We start from the raw sequence: 26180 nt of genomic DNA on the forward strand, positions 1-26180 counted from the left end.
CAATAATTATTTCATTGGGCTCTTGTGGCGGTTGTATGTGTAATGCATTTGTAAGTGGTATAGTTCTTGGTTTTACAATTATTATGAACTACATTAAAATGTCACCTAGGGAAAAATGGGTGGCCTTTCAGGTAGGTCTACATCTGATGTGGTTATCATGATAGCTTTTGTAGTACCAGAAATCCTGATTGATGATTGTCATTATCCAAAGGTGATTTCATCATTTCCCCCAAACTAGCTCCTCCTTCTCCTTTTCCTCCTCCTCCTCCTTCTTTATTCCCTATCTCAGGGGAGTCAACATCTACATCATTGTCCATTCCAGAATTCTCCTCTTCCCCAGCCAAGACTCCCATCCATCACATCTCAAACTCACAACAAATCCTGCCAATTCGATTCTATAATTTTCTTTCAAAATCTATCTTTTTCTCCATCTCCACTATCACTATCCTGGTTGCATCTTACTTAAACTATTAGAACATCCCATGTGAACTTCAGTAGACCTTCAATCTATTCATTTTCTCCCCCCTAAATCCTTACTTTAAAAATTGTAATAATATAATTACTTGATAACCTATAAAAGAAAGCCCATTAGCTAGATTATCATCAGATTTTTTTCAGCAGAAACTCTGCAGCTTAAAAGGAATAGAATCAATATTCAAACTATTGAGAGAAATTACCAGCCACAAATAATATATCCAGCAGTTATCCTTTAGATATGAAGGAGTAATAAAGACCTTTCCAGATAGACATGAGGTCTGACAATTAAGTTCGCAAACTTGCCACCATGCGTTCACATTGGCAGCATTGTACAAACAGCGCGGTAAGGTTTCATAACCTTGGTATATCAGTGACTCACAGCTGTGTTCATGTCGACATGTTGCAGTTTCCTGCTGAGTGGCATCCATTATTGTGTGTTTTTGGTGCCGTTGCGAGAATGTCTGAATTATAGCCACGAACAAACATTAAATTTCTTGTTAAACTTGGCAAGAGTGGAAGTGAAATCAGGGATATGTTAGTCCAAGTTTATGCAGATAGTACCATGAAGAAAACAACAGTATACAAATAGATTAAACATTTTTCTGAGGGGAGAGAATGCATCACTGATGAAGAGAGGTCAGGGATGCCAGTAACAAGCAGAAAACATTGCAAAAATTCATAGAATTGTGTGTCCAAATCATCAGCTGACTGCGAGAAGCATAGCAGACCAAGTAAACATAGAGAAACAGTTAGGAAAATCTTAACTGACAATCTTGGCATGAGAAACGTGTGTGTCAAAATGGTCCTGAAGGAGCTCTTGCATCACAGCAATGCACAAGCTCACACGGCACTGTCTGGGAGGGAGTTTTTAGCCAGTAAACAAATAACTGTATTGGAACACCTTCCCTACTCATCTGATCTGGCCCCCAGTGACTTCTTTCTTTACTCGAAGATAAAGGAAATATTGAAAGACATTTTGATGACATTCAGGACTTCAACGGTAATATGACGACAGCTCTGATGGCCATTCCAAAAAGAGTTCCAAAATTGCTTTGAAGGATGGACTAGGCACTGGTGTTGGTACATAGCTTCCCAAGGGGAGTACTTCAAAGGTGACTGTAGTGACATTTAGCAATGAGGTACGTAGCACTTTTTCTAGGATGAGTTCTTGAACTTAATTGTCAGACCCCATATATAAGGACACCTTCAAGGTAAAAATTACTACAACAAAAATGAAATGCCGTAAGTACAGATGTGGTCAAATTTGGATCTCAATGTGTAAGTTCAATGATTCAATGTATCAAATACCATCCTGACATTGTGGGTGTAGACAACAACAAAATGGTGATGACACAATGTCCTAAAGAAACTGAATTGCAAGAACACTGGGAAGAAAACATAAAGTCTTGCGTGTGTGAATTCAAATTTCTAGTTCAGAGTATCATGACAATTGTAAGACACACATAAGTAGTAAAGAAGAGGGGGAATTAGGATGAAAATAATCAAGTAAGGAAGGATAAAACATAAGATATGCTCTTTAATAGGAAGTTACAGAAAAATCGGACATTATATGCTGTATTTAGAATTTAAATCCTACCATTTTCCAGAAACACAATTATGGTAGTTAGCAAACTACAGCAGGTAATTATCAAAAAGGTGAAAATACTCAATATTTTTTCATCCTTTAAATTAGTAATGGCAGTTACTCAAGTTTTTAACTTGTAAAAGACACATACAGGGATGGAATCACCATGGATTCCACCAGTTATGAAGACTGAAGACCTCTTTGTCAGGATTTCTTAATGTGAAGTGTACAGAGCACTAAGGATTCCACAAACCTCCTGAAATTATGTAGTCTGTCATGTGCATATGCAGTTTTCTGGAAGGCATTCCACAGATTCTTAAACATCAGATTCTCAAAAGAGGTTCATGACCATTCCTTCTACCTCCCCATATTAAGAATGATTACTCTGGGAAAAGAAACATTTGCTTACAAATTGGTAATATTTGGCTTAGTTTCCTGTTACCAAGGAAGAAAGATCCATTTAGTTTCATGATTTGGTATCTTGTCTTTTCCATTTCATATATGTGTGTGTGGGAGGTAAGATTAGTTTACACAAGTTTCCATTACCAACCAGGTGTGGTTTACATTTTTAAGATATCAAGTTAAGAAGGAATCCAGGTTTGCAAACCTCATTTTTATCTCTGTTGCTGTTATTACTTTGTTTGGTTTCTTATTAAATTCAATCCAAATTTAGAAGGGTTGCTCCTTCCTTGAATTGCTTTATGAATTTATTTTGGTAAATATAAAGCAAAAAGAATTTTCTTTTAAATTCCCACAAAGTCTTTCCTCCTATTTAATAAAGAAATTTGTGGATTCTATCAAACATTTTCATTGAGCCCATTTCAAAACTAATAGGTAATTAACAGGATCTTGGCAGCTCTATTAGTCAGGGTTTCATGGAAAAACAGAACCAATAGGATATATATAAGTGTACAGAAAGGGATTTATTATGAGGGATTGCCTCACTCCATTTTGGAGGCTGAGAAGTCCCTCTACAAGCTAGAGATCCAGGAAAGCTGGTTATGTAGTTCCAGTCCAAGACAGAAGTCCGAAGGCCTGGGAACAGGTATGCTGATGTCCAACGGCAAGAGAGGCTAGATGTGCCAGCTGAAACAGAGAGAGTGAATTTGCCATTCTTCCACCTTTTTGTTCTAGTCAAGCCCTTAATGGGTTGGAAGAGGCCCACCCACATAGGTGAGGGCAATATTCTTTACTCAGTCTACCAAATCACATACTAATCTGTTCCAGAAACACCCTGACAGACATACCCAGAAATCAGCTATCTGGGCATCCCCTAGCCCAGTCAAGCTGACACATAAAATTAATCATCAAGCAGTCCTACATAAATATTTATTTTAATTTAAAAGGTGAATTCTTTCCCCATTGGGACTCTTAAAGCAATATTTTATTTCTGAAACCTTAGTCACCATTTCTGAGTAGTCCTATTCAGAAAGTTCTGTTTATGGTCTATATTCTAGGAATATCATTTTAATTACCATGTTGAGTCCCATAAAACACATTCACTTAAATTAGAAGTGAAAATGCTTTTCAGTAATTAAGTATATATTGCTAAACAAGAGGTGCCTTTAATCTCCTTTATACTACTGAGAAAGAGGAATTGTATATTATTGTGGGAAATAATTCTTCTGGCAAAGAAGGCAGAGAGAAAGTATGAGGACACATAAACAAAGTATGTTAAATGAGGGGTGTTTGAAATCAGCTACTCCAAACTTGGGGTGAACAGGAAATGGATCTAAGATTTCCAGACAGTTGCTGATCAAGGTATTTTAAGATGGGAAAATAAGGAACATTTTAACTCTAACTTGAAGTATCAATACACTTCAGACAAAGATGTAGAAAAATGTTTGGATATGTTCCAATTATCTAGCACTGCATAACAGACAACAAAAAAATGTGGTTTAAAACAATAGGCATTTTATTGTATTTCCTGGTTTTGTTAAGTCAGGAATTTGGGCCAGGCTTGCTGACTGATTCAAATGTTATCATTTCTTTCTCACACGTATACTAGTTGGAATACTTTTATAAAGAGACATTTTCCTTCATCTATTGTTTAATTACGTAGTAGAACCCTTCACAGAGTAAAGGCAGGATAAAAGCTTGATTCTTTTCCTTTAGTTACCAGTTTTCATGATAATGAATTGTCTTCCTTTCATTCTCCAAAGACAACCAGTTTAAAACAAAAACCATGAAGAACTCATGGATTTAAGGACATTTGAAGGTTTTCAAAAAATTGCAATTTTTAATCTTACTGAAGTTCAAATTGCCCCATGTTTGGTCAGTAGTGGGAGTCTCTTCAAATTGACCGCTGGATCTTTAGACAAGATGTCAGTGGTCTTCGACAACTTCCTTGCTTTTTGGTAAGAAAGACATTTCGGACACTTACTCCAATACAATTACTGTAAAGTTAGGAAATATTTCTTTCACTCCATTTTAACAGGTGTGCATTGACAGATCATATAAGCATTATATGCTATAACTTTTTTCTTTTAAACCTCATATTGTCTTTGTTCTACAAATAACAATATAGTTAATGCTCAATATCTGTTCATACATCAATGTCTTCACAGACATTTTGGTTTTATGAAGCTCATTCTCTAATAGAATTCTTCAGGAGTGCTCAGGAGAACAATATCCACAGGGTTCTTCCATTATGTTAATAGTTTATCTGTGCCTTTGTATTTGAAATGCACTTTTGCTCAATATAAAATCCTTGGATCACATTTTATTTCCTTGAACTTTCTAAATACAATACCCCACTTTCTTCTGGCATAAAGACTTGGTCTTAAAACTGTGATGATAATATAATTTTTTTTCCCTTGTAAGTCACTTGCTTGCTTTTGTCTAAGTGTTTAAGGAACTTTTAACGTTTTTCTTTGAAGTCTAAGTTTTCCTAGGATATGTCTTGGTGTTGGATATCTGGGTTGATATGCTTAGATAAACAATGTTCTCTTTCAATATATAGTTTTACACCTTTATAATTTTCAGTTTCAGGAAATATTTTTTTGAATTACAGTTTTGAGTTATCTCTTCCATTTCTTTGCTTGGGTTTCCTTTTGTAGTGACTCCGATTGTAATTATGTTGGATCTTCTTTGCTTATCTTCAATATTTATTATTTTCTCTTGAAATCTAGTTACCTTTGTATTTTTAGTTTTAGTTTTTTTCCCTTTCTACCCTCTATTTCTCTTAAGGCATTATCTCTTACATTTATCGGTGTGTTACATCTAGGTTAATTTTTATTTCTAAGATTTTTTTTTCTTTTACTTCTCTTCCTTTCTTAAGTTATATCACTTCTTTCCTGAGATTTTTAAACTCTGGTTTATGTTGTTCTTCCATAGCATGTATCATTTTGAAGATCTTCGGCTTATTGTAAAATTTCTTTGTGGTTATCTGTATACTTAGGCACTTTATCTAGTTATTAATATCATTCATTTACTCAACACATATTTATTGAGCATGTAGATAGGTTTGTAGCCTGAAGTTGAACCACACTAGCCAATCAAGCTCATTGTTTTATGCTACTCAAATTTTGTGGTTGTTTGTTATGCAACAAAAAGCTAATACACCATATTTATAATTATTAAGTTCTATCTGTGTTTATCTCAGCAGAATACTTTTACACCATGAATTCTCTGTTCTTGAAATCTTCATTTTTGACCCTATCAACTGGATTTATGTCTTCAGAAACATTTTAAGGAAATATATTTTCCAGGAATTAAAAGTTTGAAATTTTTTTTTTACTTCCATAAATGAATGACATATATGTGATTTAGAAAATTGCTGAGTCATAATACTTTCCCTCTGAATCTTTGTAGATATTGCCTCATTACCTTTTGGCATTTAGTTTAATGAACAAATTTTGACTGATTTTTTTTGTCCCTTTGTAGGTTGTTAGGTTTTTTTTTCGTGTGAAAAAAAAATGCTTGCAAGACATTTTCTAAATTCCTCAAACTAAAAAAAAAAAAAAATTCTTCAGCATGTTTTTAGTTCATAGCCTCTCTTAATTGATTCTGTCTTGAATTCAGTGCGCTCTTTCACTTGCAGACTAATGAGAGCTCATAAACATTTTCTATTATATTTTTCATTATTTATTCTACTCATTTTGTACATGTGTATTATTTCCTCTAATTATATTAATTAATCAAAGGCTGTTCCTCAGTTCTCTGACTCCTATATTTATCATTTCTTTAAATCTCATGGATTTCATCTCCTTGTCTTTTTCATCTGCATTCTAGGGGGAAAGGTGGTTTTCCACTTCTTCTTCCATATCAATAATTAAATTTTTCTAGTTACTTTGAAAAATTGTTAGGTGTAATGAGTTATAATCTGTAAACGGTAAGATTAACCCCTTTTAAGTCTACAGTTGAGTAAGACTTGACAAACATATTTAGTCACCACCATAATAAGTCCACTCTGGGAAAAGAAAAGACAGTAGAGAACCTACAACTGACCTTTGGAAAATGGCCATATTTTGGATCAGAAGGAAAAATAAATTAGAGGACTGGCTTTTTAGCCCCACTTACTGCTATCATTATAGAAGATTTCAGGGCCCATATAGAGAATCCTTCCACTCTCTTGGCCCTATTATGGGCTGAATGGTGTCCCCCCAAAAATTCATATGTTGAAGTTCTAACCCTGTATCTCAGAAAGTGACTCTACTTCAATACAGGGCCTTTAGAGAGGTAATTAAGTTAAAATGTAGTCATTAGGGTGGGCCCTAATCCAATAACATTGGTGTCCTTCTAAGATGAGGAAATTTGGACACTGACAAGTACATAAGGAAGACTATGTAAAGGAGAAGACAGCCATCTCCAGGAGAGAGGCTTAGAACAGATCCTTCCTTCATGGTCCTCAGCAGAAGTCAACCCTGCCAACTCCTTGATATCGGACTTCTAGTCTTCATAGCTGTGAGGAAATAAATTTCTGTGGTGTAAACCAACCAGTCTGTGATATTTTGTTATGGCAGTCTGTGGTACTTGTTATATACTTTCTCAACCTTTTGATCCACCATCAAGCAAAATCTCAAACATGGACTATTCCAATCCTCCCAGGTTATTTAAAGAATGCTGCAGAACCACCCCACCCTTACAACTGGGCAAGAGTGGTTCCTGTATAGGACCTAGTGCCTTAGAGGTTCAATCTAGCTCTTTTCCAGCTGTGCCCCACCCCAAAGATCAAGGAATCCGTGGGGATAAGAAGACATATTAACTCAGAACCTATGCCTTAACTTTTAGACAGTGGTTTTATGTACCTGGTTTCTGAAATTCTTTTCTGAAATTATCTGTTCACACAACTCCAAAAAAGCTAACAGTGACTTTTCCCCAGTCATTCTTGCTGATGGCCAACAGTGCTTCTAGTATCAATATCCTTAGGCCTAACATGTAGCAAAAGGCCCCTAGGCCCAAGAGGTGACCAAGCAGTGGGGCATGGGTAGGTTTGCCAAATAAGATACAGGACATCTTGTTAAAATTAATATCAGACAGACAACAAATAATTTTTTTAGTATAAGCAAGTTCTGAATATTGCATGGGACACACTGATACTAAAAAAGTATTTGTTGTTTATCTAAAATACAAATTTAACAGACCATCCTTTTTTTTTTCCCCCAACAAATATGGCAACTCTAGGTGGGGTCAGAATTGGACAATTTAGCTGGGTGACCATATGCATGAGAGCAAGGCCCATAAACGGTATTGGAGTGGGGGTGGGGGTAACATAGGAAAGCCAGGATACATGGGCCAATCTTATTTCCTTGAATCACCCGTATTTTGTCTGACACACAGGAATTCTAAATTCATCCTCATTTTCCAGGTCATTTTCAAAACAGGAAAATAGAACACATCTTCTTTTTACATTTTTTAACTGTATTTATGATAGTTAAATATTTAGGTATTTGGTACGCAGGTCTCCGTTTTAACTCTTGCCCCAGCTGTACAAAATGTCAAAGGGTTAGGGCTGCTGCAGAATATTGTCCTGAGTCATCACCAACTATATTTAAAAGATGAGGAAACTAAGGCTTAGAAAAGTTATATATAATTTGTTCAGTCGTTCACTAGTGAAATCCATTTTCAATGTTAGATCTGTTTGAATACAAACCAAATATTTTTAAATTACATATACAGTATGGTGACTACAGTTAATAATGCTGTCTTGTATATTTGCAAGTTGATAATAGAGATCTTAAAGGAAATATTCTTCATCACCAAAAATAATTTACTATTTGTAAGTTGAACGTATCCTTTGATTACATCATTTAACATGCATGCAAAAAGCTAGAGCATTTCGCGGGATATCAAAGATAGGTATAATGGAAATCCCAGTTGTTCAGGCTTTTGTCCTGAATTTTATGGGTTCAGACACTTGTTTTGTAAGTGTATCCACATCTGACAAACCTATGGGTTAGTGTTATAATTCGAAACACTGACTTATAAGACAATGCGAATTTAAGTTTATAACGACCAATGTATTTGGCAGAATGATAATTCGTAGTAATTCCTTTTAAGAGGATCAAATTATAATTCCAAACTGCCTTAGTCTAATGTTAGAACAACAGGAGTAAATACTCTTAAGGTATTATTTCCATCAAGATAGGTGAACTGTCATATTCCACTCTAAGAACAACCCAGACGACAGTGGGGAGGCAGTTCAGATGCTTTGAAGCTCAACATACCTGGGTTTTTACTCCTTACTAATTAAGTACTTAACATCTGCAGGCCTCGGTTTCCTTATTTCGTAAAAATAAGATTCCTTTAATGGTTCAGATTATACACGTAAAACATTTAGCATATTATCATGATACTATTTATATTTTACATAAAATATACATTATAACATCAAACATTATATATTATTGTTATGCTATTTATTGTCATTGTTCTATTTATTACTGTTCTATTTAACAACTCTCTAGCTAACCTGGAGAAACAGGCCATAAGCGCTCTTCCCAGAGAGAGGGGCGGGTACGAGTTACCATGACAACAGCGCGCGCGCCTAGACATTTTCCGCTGGTGCGTCGCTGGGGAAGAAAAAAGCCTAGGCTGCGTGTTGCGTCATCACTACGCGCTCGTTGGGTTTCTCTGTGCTGTTTTGGAACGTCCCGGCCCGGCTCCTGTCGCCGCAAGCCAGGAATTTTTTTTTTCCCTCCAATCTTTGTTACATCGCACCAAGACTGCAAGACTGTAAGTACTGAAAGAAGAAAGAAAGAAAACGGGCGAGTGAGCATTGAAACAGATGCCGCGGCACACTGCCCACCTCTGAACCTTCCCTGTGTTTTCTTGATCCTATCAGCTTCCTCTCAGCTGGGATCGCGCCGCGTCAACTTCCGGGCGGGTGCCCGCCAGCACGGCCTCCGCCGCTCCCCTGCTTTGGCCCCTTTGTGTCCCCGCAGTGTCGAGGCGCGGGCCCTGGCACGTCCTTTCTCGAGGCAGGGTGCACCGTAGGGCAGGGAGCCTCTTACTGTGGGCGGGCGCACGGCCCCCAGGGGGGTTAGAGTGGGGAACGTGCCTGCGCGTGCTGGGGTAAGAGGAGGTTGCACGAGGGTCAGCTTGTGGTTTGAGGAAGGAGGGGCGTGGGGGGTGGGGAACGAAGGGGAGTAAAAGAAGCAGTGGAAAAATAAAATAAAAAAAGATACCCCGTCCACCTTCTAATCGTTGTGGCCTAACAATGAAGCGCAGCCATAATGGCCATGCTGAGCCTCTGGCACATTTGCGGGCTCTTAATTGCCTTGGGAATGAACTGCTATGGCTTTGTATTTTATATTGTTTTCATGGCCTCTTTTTCTCTCTTTATTTTCTCCCTGCAGATAGTTCATTTAAAACTCCCAACCCCACAGGGTGGTGGTTTCTACCAATATGAATCTTTTCAACTTGGACCGTTTTCGCTTTGAAAAAAGGAGTAAGATTGAGGAAGCGCCTGAAGCAACCCCTCAACCCTCCCAGCCTGGCCCTTCTTCACCAATTTCTCTTAGTGCTGAAGAGGAGAATGCTGAAGGGGAAGTTAGCAGGGCAGGCACCCCTGATTCAGATATAACTGAAAAAACAGGTGAGTTATGATGCAAATTGATGTAGCATCAGGAGATATTTTTAAAAGATGAAAGGCAGAAGTGATATTTTTATTCTTGATGTTATACCTAATAATGCATTGTTTTACACCGTACCCTTTTAAATACAGTTTTGGGACTGCCATAGACATCATGTATCTCCAACTAAGTGTCCATCCATAAAAGCTTCACTTTTATTCTTGGAAAATGGCCCTATGATGGAAGTTCAAGTCAGAATTTAGGTTATCCTTAGGTCAGAGTGGTTGCTACTAGAAGAGGAACTAAGCGAGTCAGTCCTATGAATCGCCTAGTTATTTATCACCTAGTTATTTGGCCAGACATTTAAGTTGATTCCAGTATTTCTCCAAAAATATTGATCACCTATTATTAGCTAAACTATTCAAGGTGCCTGAAGACAGTCTCTGAATAAACGAAGATCACATTCAGATTTTGCCACTACTTCCTGGAGAGCCTCTGAGTGCTCAAGAATAATTGGTATTGTTCATGGTGAATGAACCATTTTTAACCTCCAGCAGATTGTCAGGGATAATAGGATTTGAGAAGAAGCCAAAAATTAGCATTTCCATTTTAATCTTATGTTCTTTGGGCAGTTAAAAATTTAGAATATAGTTGAATTCTTACTATGTTTAGGCATAGTGCTTAGTGCTTCACATTTTCTCATTTAATTTACACAGCAGTCCTACTAGATGTCTACATTTTGCAGAAATGAGATCCAGGGAGGTTCAAGTGTTAAGAAGTTGGTAGAACCAGAACTCAGAGGCAAGCAGTCTAATTCCTGACCTTAAACAGGAACTGTACACATACAGTTTCTGATGAACGGTAAAAAGGATATAAGAAGTTTTAATGTTTATTTCTGTAATACCTTTTTAAATGCAAAACTCAGTATTTCACAAGCAGCTTTTAGATTAAGGTGGCCCTGACGAGATTGGTAAAATATATGCCTTAGCTTAACCCTGGGTATCTCTGTTTTTTTGGTACTCTTGTATTTAAATGTAACAGTGATGGCAGAATCCCTATAAGTTATAGAATAACATTTTAAAATACTTTAGTGTAATTGGAACATTGGGGAATGATATAGTAGGTTGAATTAAGTGATAATTAGAAGTCAGATTTTGAAAGGCTTTGTCTTAAGGGTTTTGAACTTGTCTGAATTCTGTGGGGAAGAACTGAAGGATGTTAAGCACAGGAGGTATATCCCTTTGTTTATTCTTTAAACAGATAATTTGATTCGCATAACATGCTGTAGTTAATGTCTAAACATCCAGGTACTTTACTACTTTAACAGTAAATGCATTAGTATGTTTCTTATATAGTTAAGGCAGGGAAGGGCAGGATTGTAGGCATGAATTTTGAGTCCTTAGCCTCTGCTTCTCCGTTTTAGTTAAATGTGACATTGAACAAGTCATTTAAAATCTGAGATCCACAATTTTTTCATTTGTAAAATAAAAGCACTTTGTAAAGTGGAAATCAATGGAATTTTTAGTTATTTATCAATATTAGTAATGTAAAATTCTTAATTGCCTTTTCTAATCAGATGCTTTTTTGCATTACTTTTTTTTTTGTCTGAGGAGACTTCACTCCTTTTCATTGGGACTTCAGGAATCTCGTAGTTAGTCTTCATGACACTGGAAAATATGAAAATTAGGTTCATCTGGGAATGGTGAGAATTCATCCTATGAGGAATAGAGAGCTTTGGTTTAAAGCACATTATTGTAAATGGTACTGTGAATTTTGGAGAATCTTGAAAACTAAGGCTAAATTTTGACTTTACATTTTGATACTAGGGATCCATTAAAAACTTTAGGTAGAAGGATAAAATGAAAGAAAGTTGTGTAAAAATCAGTCTAGCAGTTGTGAGTACTCTATATTTTTAGAGGGTAGGGCTTGAAGGGAGAGAAATTTCTTAGGAAGCTTTTATAACGCAAACTTAATAACAGCAGTAGAAATGGAGAAAAAAGAGATGTGATTTTTTTTTTTTAAATTAAAGTTATGGTGGTGACAATTGTTAGGAGAGTTACATATATTTCAGGTGTACAATTCTGTAATACATCATCTATATATTACATTGTGTGTTCACCACCCAGAGTCAGTTCTCTTTCTGTCACCATATATTTGATGCCCTTTACCCTCATGTACTACCCTCCTCCCCGCTTACCCTCTGGTAACCACTAAACTATTGTCTGTGTCTATGAGTTTTTGTTTCTTCATTTGTTCGTCTTGTTCTTTTGTTGTCTTCAGTTTTATTTACCACATATCAGTGAAGTCATATGGTTCTCTACTTTTCTGTCTGATTTATTTCGCTTAGCATTATAATGTCAGGATCCATCCATGTTGTCGCAAATGGTACTATTTCACCTTTTCTTACTGCTGAATGGTATTCCACTGTGTATATGTACACCACAACTTTTTTATCCATACATCTATTGAAGGACACTTGGATTATTCCGTGTTTTGGCCACTATAAATAAAGCTGCAATGAACTTTGGAGTACATGTCTTTATGGATAAATGTTTTCAGATTTTTTTGATACCCAGGAGAGGGATTGCTGGGTCATATGGTAATTCTATTCTTAATTTTTTAAGGAATCTCCACACTGCCTTCCATAGTGGCTGCACCAATCTGCATTCCCGCCAACAGTGTACGAAGGTTCCTTTTTCTCCACAGCCTCTCCATCACTTGTTACTATTTGTCTTGTTGATGATAGCCGTTTTGACTGGGGTGAGGTGAGACCTCATTGCAGTTTTTATTTGCATTTCTCTGATGATTAGTGATGTTGAGCATCTTTTCATATGTCCATTGGCCATCTGTAGGTATGTCCTCTTTGGAGAAATATCTCTTCAGGTCCTCTGCCCATTTTTTAATGGGATTGTTTGTTTTTTTGTTGTTGAGTTTTATGAGCTCCTTGTATATTTTGGATATGAACCCCTTATCGGAGGCACTGTTTGCAAAAATCTTCTCCCATTTGGTTGGTTGCCCCTTTATTTTGTCAATGGCTTCTTTTGCTGTGCAGAAGCTTTTTAATTTGATATAGTCCCATTCATTTATTTTCGCTTTTACTTCCCTTGACTTTTGAGTCAAATTCATAAAGTGCTCTTTGAACCCAAGATCCATAAGTTTAGTACCTATGTTTTCTTCTATGCAGTTTATTGTTTCAGGTCTTATGTTTAGGTCTTTGATCCATTTTGAATTAATTTCAGTACATGGTGGCAGATAGCAGTCTAGTTTCATTCTTTTGCATGTGGTTTTCCAATTTTCCCAGCACCATTTATGAAAGAGGCTGTTTTTTCTCCATTATGGTTTTGGCTTCTTTGACAAAAATTATCTGTCCATGTTTATGTGGGTTTATTTCTGGGTTCTCAGTTCTATTCCATGGGTCTGTGTGCCTGTTTTTCTGCCAATACCATACTGTTTTGATTATTGTTGCACTGTAGTACAAGCTGAAGTCAGGGAGTGTAACATCTCCAGCATTGTTCTTTTTTCTTAGAATTGCTTTGACTATTTGTGGTCTTTTGTGCTTCCATACAAATATGATGATTTTTTTTTGTTCTATTTCTTTAAAAAATGCCATTGGGATGTTGATGGGGATTGCATTAAATCTGTATATTGCTTTGGGTAATATGGCCATTTTAACTATGTTCATTCTTCCAATCCATGAACATGGAATGCCCTTCCATTTCTTTGTGTCTTCTTCAATTTCTTTTAAAAATATGTTGTAGTTTTCAGTATATAGGTCTTTCACATTCTTGGTTTATTCCTAAGTATTTTATTCTTTTTGTTGCAATTGCAAAAAGAATTCGTTTTCTTTTTTTCTGAGATTTCATTGTTAGTATATAGGAAAATAGTGGACTTTTTTTTTTTTTTTTTTTAAAGATTTTATTGGGGAAGGAGAACAGGACTTTATTGGGGAACAGTGTGCACTTCCAGGACTCTTTTTTTTTTTCCAAGTCAAGTTGTTGTCCTTTCAATGTTAGTTCAGCTTCAAGTTGTTGTCCTTTCAGTCTTAGTTGTGGAGGGCGCAGCTCAGCTCCAGGTCCAGTTGCCGTTGCTAGTTGCAGGGGGCGCAGCCCACCATCCCTTGCGGGAGTCGAACTGGCAACCTTGTGGTTGAGAGGACGCGCTCCAACCAACTGAGCCATCCAGGAGCCCAGCGGCAGCTCAGCTCAAGGTGCCGTGTTCAATCTTAGTTGCAGGGGGCAGAGCCCACCATCCCTTGTGGGACTCGAGGAATTGAACTGGCAACCTTGTGGTTGAGAGCCCACTGGCCCATGTGGGAATCGAACCGGCAGCCTTCGGAGTTAGGAGCACGGAGCTCTAATCGCCTGAGCCACCGGGCCGGCCCTATAGTGGACTTTTGTACGTTGATTTTGTAGCTGGCAACTTTATTCATTTATTGTTTCTAATAGCTTTTGGGTGGAGTCTTTACAGTTTTCTATATATAGCATCATGTCATCTACAGAAAGTGACAATTTAACTTATTCATTCCCAATTTGGATGCCTTTTATTTCTTGTCTGATTGCGAGGACATCAAATACTATGTTGAAAAGCAGATAGGGGACAACCCTGTCATGTCCTATCTGTTGTGAGCATAGAGCAAAGCGCTTTAGTTTTCACCGTTAATTACATCAGCTGAGGGTTCGTCATATATGGCCTTTATTATGTTAAGGTATTTTCTTTCTATTCTTATTAAGTGTTTTAATCATAAGTGGATGCTGTATTTTGTCAAATGCTTTTTTTGCATCTATTGCAATAATCATACGATTTTTATCCTTTGTTTTGTTTATGTGGCGTATCACATTGATTTGCGTATGTTGAACCATCCTTATGTCCCTGGGATGAACCCCACTTGGTTGTGATGTATAATCTTTTTAATGCATTGTTGCATTCGATTTGCTAGAATTTTGTTTAGGATTTTTGCATCTGTATTCATCAGAGATATTGGTGTATAGTTTTCTTTTTTTGTGTTATCCTTACCAGATTTTCATATCAGAGTAATGTTGGCCTCATAAAATGAGTTAGGAAGTGTTGTCTCTTCTTTTTTTTGAAAGAGTTTGAGTAGGATAGGTACAAGATCGTCTTGGAATGTTTGGTAGAATTCACTAGTGAAGTCATCTGGTCCCAGACTTATGCTTTTGGGAAGGTATCAGATGACTTATTCAATTTTCTTCATGGTGATAAGTCTATTTAGATTTTTCAATTCTTTGTGATTCAGCCTGGGAAGGCGATATATTTCTAAGAAATTATGCATTTCTTCTAGGTTATTGAATTTGGTGGCATATAGTTCTTCATAGTGTTCTTGGATGATCCTTTGTATTTCTGTGGCATCCGTGGTAACTTCCCCTCTTTCATTTCTGATTTTATTTGTGTCTTTTCTCATTTTATTTTAGTGAATCTAGCTAAGGGTTTGTCAATTTTAATCTTCTCAAAGAACCAGCTCTGTCGCATTAATTTTTTCTGTTGTCTTTTTGTTCTCTTTCATTTAGTTGTGCTCTGATTTTTATTTCCTTCTGCTAACTTTGGGTTTCATTTGTTCTTTTTCTTGTTCTTTAAGGTTTAACGTGAGGTTATTTATCTGGGATTTTTCTTGTTTCTTGAGATAAGTCTATAATGATATAAATTTCCCTCTTAAAACTGCCTTCACTGCATCCCCAAAATTTTGGAAGGATGTATTTTCATTCTCATTTGTTTCTATGTATCTTTTGATCTCTCCTCTTACTTCTTCTTTGATCTAGTCATTCTTTAAAAGTATGTTGTTTAATCTCCACATTTTTGTGGTTTTTCCTGCTTTCTATTTGCATTTGATATCCAAAATGTAATGCCTTGTGATCAGAGAATATGCTTGGTATGAATTCAATCTTCTTGAATTTGCTGAGACTAGTTTTATTTCCCAATACATGGTCTATCCATGAGAATGTTCCATGTACACTAGAAAAGAATGTATAGTCTGATGTTCTAGGATGAAGTGCTCTATAAATGTCAGTTATGTCCATTTCATCTAATGTGTCATTTAGGGCTCATATTTTTTAATTGATTTTCTGTTTGGATGATCTATACATAGCTGTCAATAATGTATTTAGGTCCGGTACTATAATTGTTTTGGTCAATTTCTGTCTTTAGTTTTGTTAGTAGTTCCTTGGTATATTTCAGTGTTCCCTGATTGGGGTCATAAATATTGATCACTGTTATGTCTTGTATATCTTCCCCTTTATCATTATGAAATGTCCATCTTTGTCTCTTGTTGCCTTTTTTATCCTGAAGTCTGTTTCATCTGATATCAGTATCGCTGCACCTGCTTTTCTCTGGATACCATTTGCTTGGAGTGTCAATTTCCCCCCTTTTACTCTGAGTCTATATTTGTCCTTGAGATGCGTCCTTTGGAGGCAGCATATGTTTGGGTTAGTTTTTTGATCCAATTGCTACTCTGTGCCTTTTTAGTGGTGAGTTCAGTCCTTTTACATTTAGGGTGATTATTGCTATATGATGATTTCCTATCATTCTATCTTTGGTTTTCTGGTAGGACTTTGTCTCCACTGTTTCTTTGCCTTTTTGTTGCTGTCTATTATTTCAGTGTGGTGGTATTCTATGATTTTCCCCCTGTTTCTTCTTTTATTACGTCATGTATTTCAGTTCTGGATTTTTCTTGAGTGGTTACCATTAAATTTATGTAAAAGAAAGTTTCGGGTGTCCGGCTCAGTTGGTTAGAACGTGAACTCTGAACAACAGGGTTGCTGGTTCGATTCCCACATGGGCCAGTGAGCTGCACCCCCCCACAGCTAGTAGATTGAAGAGAGCAAGCTGCCGCTGAGCTTCCGGAGGGGTGGCTGGATGGCTCAATTGGTTAGACCGCGAGCTCTCAACAACAGGGTTGCTGGTTCAATTCCCGCATGGGATGGTGGGCTGGGCTCCCTGAAACTAAAGATTGAAAACGGCAGCTGGACTTGGAGTTGAGCTGTGCCCTTCACAGCTAAATTGAAGGACAACTTCTTGGAGCTGATGGGCCCTGGAGAAACACACTGTCCCCCAATATTCCCCAATAAAAATTTTAATCAAGTTTCACATTTAGAGTATTCCGTTTTCTTCAGCATGCTTACTTTCTCCATTCCCTGATGTCAGTTCAGACTTTTACTCTCCCCCCTTTTATGTTTTTGTTGTCACAAATTATCCCTATTTATGCTGGTCAAATAGCCTCCTTTAGTATTTCTTACAGTGCAGATTGTGTTAGAAAATTCCCTCAGCTTCTGTACGTCTGGAAAGGTCTTTATTCCTCCTTCATAGCTGAAGGATATCTTTGCTGGATATATTATTCTTGGTTCATAATTTCTCTCTTTCAATAATTTGAATATTTGAGTCCACTCTCTCCTGACTAGAGTTTCTGCTGAAAAATTGATGACAACTTAATGAGCTTTCCTTTGTAGGTTACCGTCTTCTTTTCCCTGGCTGCCATGAGGAGTCTTACTTTTTCGTTAATTTTTGACGGCTTCAATACAATGTGCCTTGGAGAAGTCCTGTTGGGGTTGAGGTAGTTAGGTGTTCTATTTGCTTCTTGGATTTGAGGATCCAGTTTTTGAGGATTCCACATGTTTGGGAAGTTCTCGTTGACTGTTTCAATATACTCTCTTTTCCCTTCTCCCTTTCTTCTCCTTCTGGTCTGCCCATTATTCTTATGTTGCTCTTTCTGATGGACTCAGAAAGTTCTTGTAAAGTTTTTTTTATTTCTTTTAACTGTTAAGTCTGTTTCTTCTTCAATCTGTGTCATTTCCAGATTTCTATCTTCAGTGTCACTGATTCTTTCATCTGGTCAGCTCTATTACCTAAGGTGACTGTTTCATTCTTCATTTGTTTTCTTGAGTTTTTGATCTCCAAAAATTCTATTTTATTCTTTTTTAAGATGTTAATCTCTTTCGTAAAATGTTCATGTTCTTTGATTGTGTTTCTGACTTCATTAAACTGCCTGTCTATGTTTTGTTGCCTCTCATTAAGTTTTTTCAGAACTGTAATCTTGAATTCTCTGTCATTTTAGTCACATATTTCCCTGTCTTTAAGTTCATTTTCTGGAGGCTTTTCTTTCTGAGCTGCCATGTTACCTTGGTTATTCATGGCAATTAGTGAATTATTATTTCTCTTCCTAGGCATCTACAGGAGTGGGTACTACAACCGGTTGGTAGGAAGAGGTCTTTCCTTTTCTTTCCAGTAGGTGTTGGTAGAACGCTTTATTTTCTCTCCGACTGCAGCCTTTTATTCTCTCTCACACTGTAATATTCTATCTTCTCTGCACTGTTTCTGGCTTCTCACACAGTGAGGGGATTCCCTGGAAGGTGCACTTCTCTTTCGTGAGCAGGTTGCCTGGGTTTCAGGGCACTGCCTCTGTTGGCGGATGTGAAAAACTAATGAAGTTCTGAAGCTCTTCATGCACCAAATTCAGGGCCTGTGTGTTTCAGTGGCTCTGTTTACCCTTGCAGGGATCCTCCTAGATCAGTGTGGACAGGGGTTGGGTGGGTTGTGAGAGGTGGCCCAGACCAATGGCGGTGACCACCACCACAGCCAGTCCTGCACCCAAGGTTCCCTCCCCTTCGCTGGAACTAGTTGGGCTGTGAGTCTGTGGCTGCGGGCCACAGTTCTCAGAACTGCAATTACTCTGTTTTTTTGATCTGACACTGCTGCTGTTCTGCTTCTAGCACTAGAGGGTAGGGGTAGGGCAAACTCTGGGAGGGTGAGGACGGGACGGCTAGGCTCAGTGCCTGAGCCTTCTGTCCTCTACTTGGCAGTGAGGGCTTAAACTGCCATTTCCACCCTTCTTCCCTCAATCTTTGCTCCGAGGTCTCTTCCGTGAGCTTTGGGTTCAGCCATGTTATATGCTGATCCCTCAGGTGGGACTGTGGGCCATAAGCGGAGCACTAGCAGTTCCCCGTGGCTGCGGTAGTTCTGGAATGCAGGGAGCTCAGAGCTTCGAGCTTGGTCTTCATCCTGCGCGGCCTGTGTCTCCCCACTTCCTACTTCCCTCCCCTGCTCATCCAGTTTGCTCACCTTTACACTATTTCAGTTGCATGTCTCTTTTTCTTGCCTGTCTGCTGTGCAGGGAGTCCTTTGTGGAATTATAGTTGTGCGATTTGTTGTAAATTCCAGGGGAGATTTCAAGAGGCTCACCTCACGCTGTCATTTCTATGATGTCATCTGTCGAGAATTTTTAAAGTGAGAATGGACGAGGTCTTAAAACTAGATTCCTGGTAGAAATAACATAAAATGAATGATAAAAAATTTAGTTTAGTCCATTGGGGAAAAAATGGTACTTTTGTACATTAGAATAAGTGTAAAGTACCCATTGTTAGCCATTGAGACATGCCTTTAAAAATTCAAGTGAAAATCAAAGATCCTGTCTCAAACTAGCGTGTTGGAATAGACCAAAGACAACTAAACTTATCATGAGGGATACGAATGTTGAATTGAGTGTTGGGCCTTGGGCTGTGGAGATAAGATACTGAAGTTGTGTTTAAGATTAGGGCTGAATATGTGATTGGAGAATTACCAGGATATGAGTATTGACCTTATTTATTTTATCATGTGGTAACTTCATATTCTTTCATTGTGGGATAATGTTATATTTGCACATTTACAAGAATGTTAGGGTCTAAATCAGCTTATAGGATGAAAATTTTAAAAATTGTCTGTAACACTCCTCTTTAGCTAACCCTTTATTTACCTAACATGAGTTAAGATTTTATTTCCTGCCATTCTTCTTCAGTTACTATGCCATAGCCACTGTTTCTTGAGTATGCCAAGCACAGTCCATCTTTCTTCCCATATGCTCATTTGCCTCCAAGGCTCTGCTAATACTTGCATATACCTCTCAGCTTCTTCATTTCATTAGGGCTTAGTGAAATGTTACCTTTCTTGGAAGGCTGCCTGGTGATCACTCTCTCTGAAGTAGCATCTCCTCTACACCCTGCTTTGTTCTGTTTTTCTATATAGTATATTTATCACTACCTAACATGTGATGTATTTGTGTTTTCTTTAGACTATAATGTGCAAGGAGCACTTGGGGAAAAGGACATGTAAATATACAGTTGAAAGAGTACAATATGGTAACCCATAGGGGAAGACATTAAGTAGTGTAGGATGACAATCCAATTCACACATGATCATTCATTCTTTTTGGGAGGATCAGGAAAAGTACCAGAGAGATGACTTTTTGAGTGGACCCTAACCAATGAATCATTTCTTATTCAGTGAACATGGGATGAAAATGTATGTTGCTTGAAGAGTCTGTGCTATGTGTATGGGAAGAGGGAGGTTATCTTTGGAAGAGGAGGTTTAGGGCAGTGTAGATGAAGCTGAAAAGAGAAATATAACTAGCTGGGGTGTTAGGGACCTTTTGTGCTATGTGAGGGAGAATGGACTTTATTTGGTACAGACTAGAGCATTTCATTACGAGAAGACCATTAATAAAGCTATTGCATTTGAAGCCTAAATGTAGGGGAATTATAGTCAGGATGACAGGAGGCAGTTTAGGGCAGTTTTATATGACATATTTGATGATATTTGGTGAGGTTTAAAGATAAATGTTCCCTGCTTAGACAGCTGGGTGATTGACACAATCAACTGAATTAGACAGTACATTTAGGTAGTAGATGGCCATCAGCTGTGACCAGTTAGCCAATTAGCCACTAATATAACTGCCGGGGCTGTGTTGGTTGATTGGTTGGTTGGCAGGCAGTAAAGCGGACCATGGATTTTGCATTGTGTGGATCCTACTTCCTGTGTCTGGCCTGGCTGCCAGCGAGACTGCAGGAAGACCCCTTGTTGGAGTACCGGCAGATCTTTCCTTTTGTATCTCCAACCCAGCCGCCAGCGAGAATATAGTGGTCTGACTCCCCTGTCTATGGCTCCATCGTTGTACCTTTTTGGCCTCACCATATCCTGCGTTCTTACGCGGGGAGTGGGACCAGAGACCCTGCCTGACACCCTGCTTTCAGTTCTTTTTGGGTATTTACCCAGAAATGGAATTGCTAGATCATACAAGAAATCACCATGTTTTCCACAGCAGCTGTACCATTTTACATTCCCACCAACAGTGCACAAGGTTCCAGTTTCTCCACATCATTTTCAACACTTGTTTTCTGTTGGTTTTTTGTTTTGTTTTATTTTTGATAGTGAAACTGATGGATATGAATTCAATTTTGTGTTGACTTTTTTTAACCTTAAGTCTCATTTGGAATTTCTTTTGTTATAAGGACTAAAGAGATGGTGATTGTTCCTTCTTTTACTCATTATTTGTCATTTACTAGAATGTTTTTTTGACAAATCTTTTTTTCTTTTTTTTCCCCCCTCTTCTGCCTCCTACTTCCGCTCTGGTTCAAGCCGTTGTTTCTCAGTCTAGTTGTGTAGGACACAGCTCCCTGGCCCACGCTGGTATTATGAGCCTTGTATTCCCCCCGGTTGAGGCATTTGGTAGCTGGTCTCCGCTCACAACAGCTCATGGAAGCTTTCGACAGCTGCTGGCCACTCACGATGGCTGCCGGCCGCTCATGGCAGCACGCGGTAGCCCACGGCAGCTCACAGCAGCCCACGGCCGCTCACACTGGCTGCTGGCCCCCCACGCTAGCCACTGGCCGCTCCTGGCAGCACATGGTAGCCATTGGAACCACTCAGCAGCCCACTGCAGCTCAAGCCATCCTCTGGCTGCTCACGGCAGCCCAGCTCCAGGGACAGCGTTGTTCACAATCTTAGCTGTAGAGGGCGCAGCTCACTGGCCCATGTGGGAATCGAACCAGTGACCTCAGCTAGGAACATGGCACTCCAGCCACCTGAGCCCCCGGGCTGGCCCAAATCTTTTTTCTTATATTTCAAAATTTCATCATTATAGTCTAAATTCATATGTGTATTTGCATCTTATGGACCATTAGTCTTTCTTCAATCTTAACGTTAGTTTGCCACCTTATTTTTATTCTTGTAGTTTTATCATATATATGTTATATATACCACATATATAATATATAGACAGTAGATTTTAATACGGATTTCTTTTTTCTTCCTTTTTGACCAGAAATTTCAAATAAGTGGTTTCTATGGTTTTTCTTTAAATTTCTAAGTGGCTGAAATTTGCCGCAGTGTTTTTAGTAACATTTACTTCTAATTTCACTGTTTTGTGACTTGAGAATGTGGTCTGTAGTACTTCTTCGATGAATTTACTGAGATTTTTCTTTGTGGCTTAATAGACCATTTTTTAAAAGTTCTTAGAGTACTGTAAAGAAAGACAGTATAATTTACATAGAGTTATAATGATATGCCAATAACATGAGTTTTTATTTGTATTGTATTTCAGTATGAATAATAGTTGTAAAGTCAGTTTCTTGGGTCATGACTAAATACATATAACTAATTTTTAATGGAGTAAAATAAGTAGAAAATTATCAAAGTATGAGGTGTGATCAAAAAATACTGTGTATGTTTAAATTAAAAAAAAGTTATTACAGTAAAAGAGACATTGATTGCCATTAATTCACCTAACAGTACTCCCCCTTGCTTCCAGCACAGTTATCCCATCGTTCTTGCCACTTTCTGAAGCAATTCTGGAAGTCCTCTTTCGTGTCTTTAGTTGTGCTAAATGTCCTAGGTTGATTCAAAACATTTACCTTTCCTGGTCATTTTGACTTTGGAGAAGAGCCAGAAGTTAGAAGTTGCATGATGCCAGATCTAGTGAATAAGGTGGATGAGGACACATAATGTTTTTATTTGATAGAATTTGCTACACCAGAGGTGATGTACGACACAGAGCCTTTCTGTTGTGATGACTAAATATGGTGAATGTTGCTGCTGAGTGCCATCCAACAGAAAGGCAGGGATCTTTAATATGGGAGTGGTGCGTTGAACCTTAGTAACAGTGTGACAACTTTCAGCTTGTTCGGTGCAGTCAGTCAGGTGTGAGCTACGGTTGAAGGAAGCTGTGTTTTAAAAGTGTGCCGTAAATCGTCCTCCATCATGCTCCATCTCACACATCTTTTCTGGTATACGGCAATTTCTGTCAAATAAAAACATTATGATGTGTCCTCATCCATCTTTTTCACCGGATCTTGCACCGTGTAACTTCTGGCTCTTCCCCAAAGTCAAAATGATTCAGAACATTGAGGCAACCACGAAGGTTCAACTAAAGACACTCACAAATGAGGACTTCCAGAACTGCTTCAGAAAGTGGCAAGAACAATGGGATAGGTGTGTTCAAAGTGAGGGAGTATTTTGAGAGCGATTAATGGCAATGTGTCTTTTACTGCAATACATTTTTTTAAACATTCACTGTATTTTTTAATCACACCTTGTATATCACTTACAGTAAAGCTTCTGAAGCTTTTGTTTGAGTTATGTGACTTAACAGTTTCTGTGTTTAGGGTCATAATCTAAAATGTGTCTCTTACAGTGGTTCCTGATTACAAATGTTTTAAAAACACTGTCCTATATCTTATTTTTGTGCTCTCTTCTCTATTAAGAGCATAGAAAAGATAATTAGAGCCTCATGTTTATCTCTGTTAATTTTTTGCCTTACATATTCTGTAGTGTTTATATATCTTGTAGTGTAGCATTCATTATTAGTATGCAGTTGAGATATATATCTGTTATATTTTTATTTTAGATACGAATTCTGTTATTAAAAAAGTACCTTTCTAGGTTTAACACTTGCTTTGTCCAGTATTAATAGCATGACTTACTTTTCCTTTCCATTTTTTTCTACCTATCTTTATCTTTTCTTTTGGCTTAAACCTGAAACGTTTTGTTAGAAACTACTCTTCAATCTTGTATTCAGTGTAGTCTTTGTTTCTAGAGCTTTCATCAGAGAGATAGTTTGATGTTTCCTTTATATAAGAGGCTAAAGGTATTTCCCTAAGTAGTATGACATTCAAGTTAAAGACTATCCAAATTTTACAATCTAAAAGTAATAACCCTTTTCTGTTGTTTTAGTAATAACCCTTTTATAAGGGCAAATATATGATCTGTTTTACTTGGTATTCAAAGGAACTGCCTTGAAAGTCAGTTGCCATGTTAGAGAATTGAACCATGTAGGGCAATACACAATTAAAATATGAAAAATAGCACACTTTTGTAAGTCTGCAGATAGGTATAGAGGTTTGTGTGTTTTCATTTCACTTTGGGAAATCTATTTATGATTATCAAATTGACTTAGACTATTTCTGTTTGAACTCATAATCTCCCAGAAGTGATTTGTTTTGTTTTGTTTTTGAGTAGTCCTTGATCTTGGACCACTTGGAAACGTGATATCAGTGGCAGGCTTATATGCTTTTGTTTCATAGTAGACTTAGATATGAGAATGGGTACAGCATACTGGAAAAATTTGTAATGTAAAATTGTTTTCTCTTGTGCACCCCACTAATGGGGAATTTAATTTGGAATTACTCCCTGGATCCTTGGAGTCTTCTTGGATATGCTAATGATGTTGGTTCCATTACCTTTGGTGAAGAGGAAGTATCATCATCTTGTATCTCTAAAACAAAATAGGCTTTTTAACTGTTTTTGTATGAAAGGACAGACTGTTTTCCCTTGTGTTCCTATAGCATGCTATTTATTCCTGTCGGTGCATAGATTATGTCTGAACAGTTATTTGTGTACTTGGCTACTTAGCTCTTATGTTTGTTTCTTTAGGGCAAGTGGAACTATAACTTGCCTTTTTTTTTTCTTTTATATCCACCACCTCCAGGTACAGTGCCTTAAACACAAGGAATTCAGCAAATGTCAGACTTGAATAGTAGCCAATGTTTTCCTAATTGTTTTTCCTTTTCACCTTTCTTACCTTCATTTTTGTATTTTTCTGTTTTGTTTCCTTGTCTCTTTTGTGCTACTCCTTGGAAATGCTTGTTTGCTGTGGGTCAAAAAGCATCATCGTGTCAGGAATATCTTAGATTTTTTTTTTGCTGTTGCTTACTTCCAAAAATAGTCCAAACAAATCTAAGCATTCGGCACTATTCAAATTCTAGAATATTGACTATTTTGGAATGTTGATATTTTATATAAACAAGCTCTTAACTGCATCCCATTAGTTTTCAAAGTGTGGTCTGTAAACCTTTGGGATCCCTAAGGTCGTAACAATTTTCATAATAATATTAAGACATTACTTGCTCTTTTCACTATGTCGATATTTGCACTGATGGTGCAAAAGCAATGGTAGGTAAAATTGCTGGTGCTTTAACATGAATCAAGGCAGAGACTCCAAGCTGTGTAGTCATTGTATTCTTACAATTTTTTAAATCCCGGTTTCACTTAAGAGTATTCTTGATGAGGCAGTAAAAATTAGTTTTAGTAGACCTCAACTTATCAGTATGTATTTTTATAGTATTTTGTGAAACAAATGTGAGCTACCCTTTACTGAATACCGAAATACGGTGTTTATCTCAAGGGAAAGCATTTGAGTGATTGCTTTGAGTTGTGAGCTAAACTTAATTGTTTTTTCACAGAACACCACTTTTACTTGAAAGAACTACCAACAAATTATAGTTATGCAGATGTTGATATTTAGCAGACATTTTGTCAAAAATACTGTTGTATTATGACCTCCTCCTCCCCATATTATCAAACTACTTCCTCTGTTAGTCACTTGCCAGTTAGTCTACAGGAATGCCACTTGGTTTAGTGCAGTATACATGTTTAATATATATATTTTGGTGGTATGTATTATATATCCAGTAAAAGCTCTAGGTAATTGAGCACGTGACGAGAGGAAGACAGATTTTTCCTTTATTTTTGTCTTGTTAGCTAAGCATACTAAAGGTTAGTTTTAAAAACTGGTGTATGTGTTCACCAAATATATTTTGTACTATAATCTGTATGAAGTAAAGGGAGAATATCATAGAAAAGGTGAATATATAGTCAAGTTCAAGAAACTCTAGTCCTCCTAATACTTAGAGAATTTTTAGACACCCCCCCCCCAAGCACTGAGGCATTTAAATGGCTAGGCTTGAAAAGATTATTCTTCATTTTATATAAAGAGAATATTTTTTCCTTTTTTTTTTTTGCCCCCGCTCCCCGATTCTCCCACCCCACCCCATTCCAGCCACCCCTCCAAC

General features: G+C 37.5%; 1 protein-coding gene across 4 annotated transcripts in view; it reads left to right on the plus strand.

Moving 5' to 3' along the window:
• The first annotated feature begins 9100 nt into the window (after positions 1-9100).
• Positions 9101-26180, plus strand: part of SMARCAD1 (SWI/SNF-related, matrix-associated actin-dependent regulator of chromatin, subfamily a, containing DEAD/H box 1) — an 85447-nt gene continuing 68367 nt past the window's right edge. Inside the window, exons 1-2 of one of the 4 annotated variants that reach the window (XM_033106255.1) lie at positions 9101-9238; positions 9862-10100. In XM_033106255.1, coding sequence (XP_032962146.1) covers positions 9911-10100 — 190 coding nt within the window. In that variant the 5' untranslated portion in view covers positions 9101-9238; positions 9862-9910. Of the gene's footprint in view, positions 9239-9371; positions 9578-9861; positions 10101-26180 lie in introns of those variants that run through there. The other 3 variants (XM_033106259.1, XM_033106258.1, XM_033106257.1) reach the window with 3 other exon arrangements.

The sequence above is a fragment of the Rhinolophus ferrumequinum genome, chromosome 5 (assembly GCF_004115265.2).
Source record: "Rhinolophus ferrumequinum isolate MPI-CBG mRhiFer1 chromosome 5, mRhiFer1_v1.p, whole genome shotgun sequence".
NCBI classification, from domain to species: Eukaryota; Metazoa; Chordata; class Mammalia; order Chiroptera; family Rhinolophidae; genus Rhinolophus; species Rhinolophus ferrumequinum.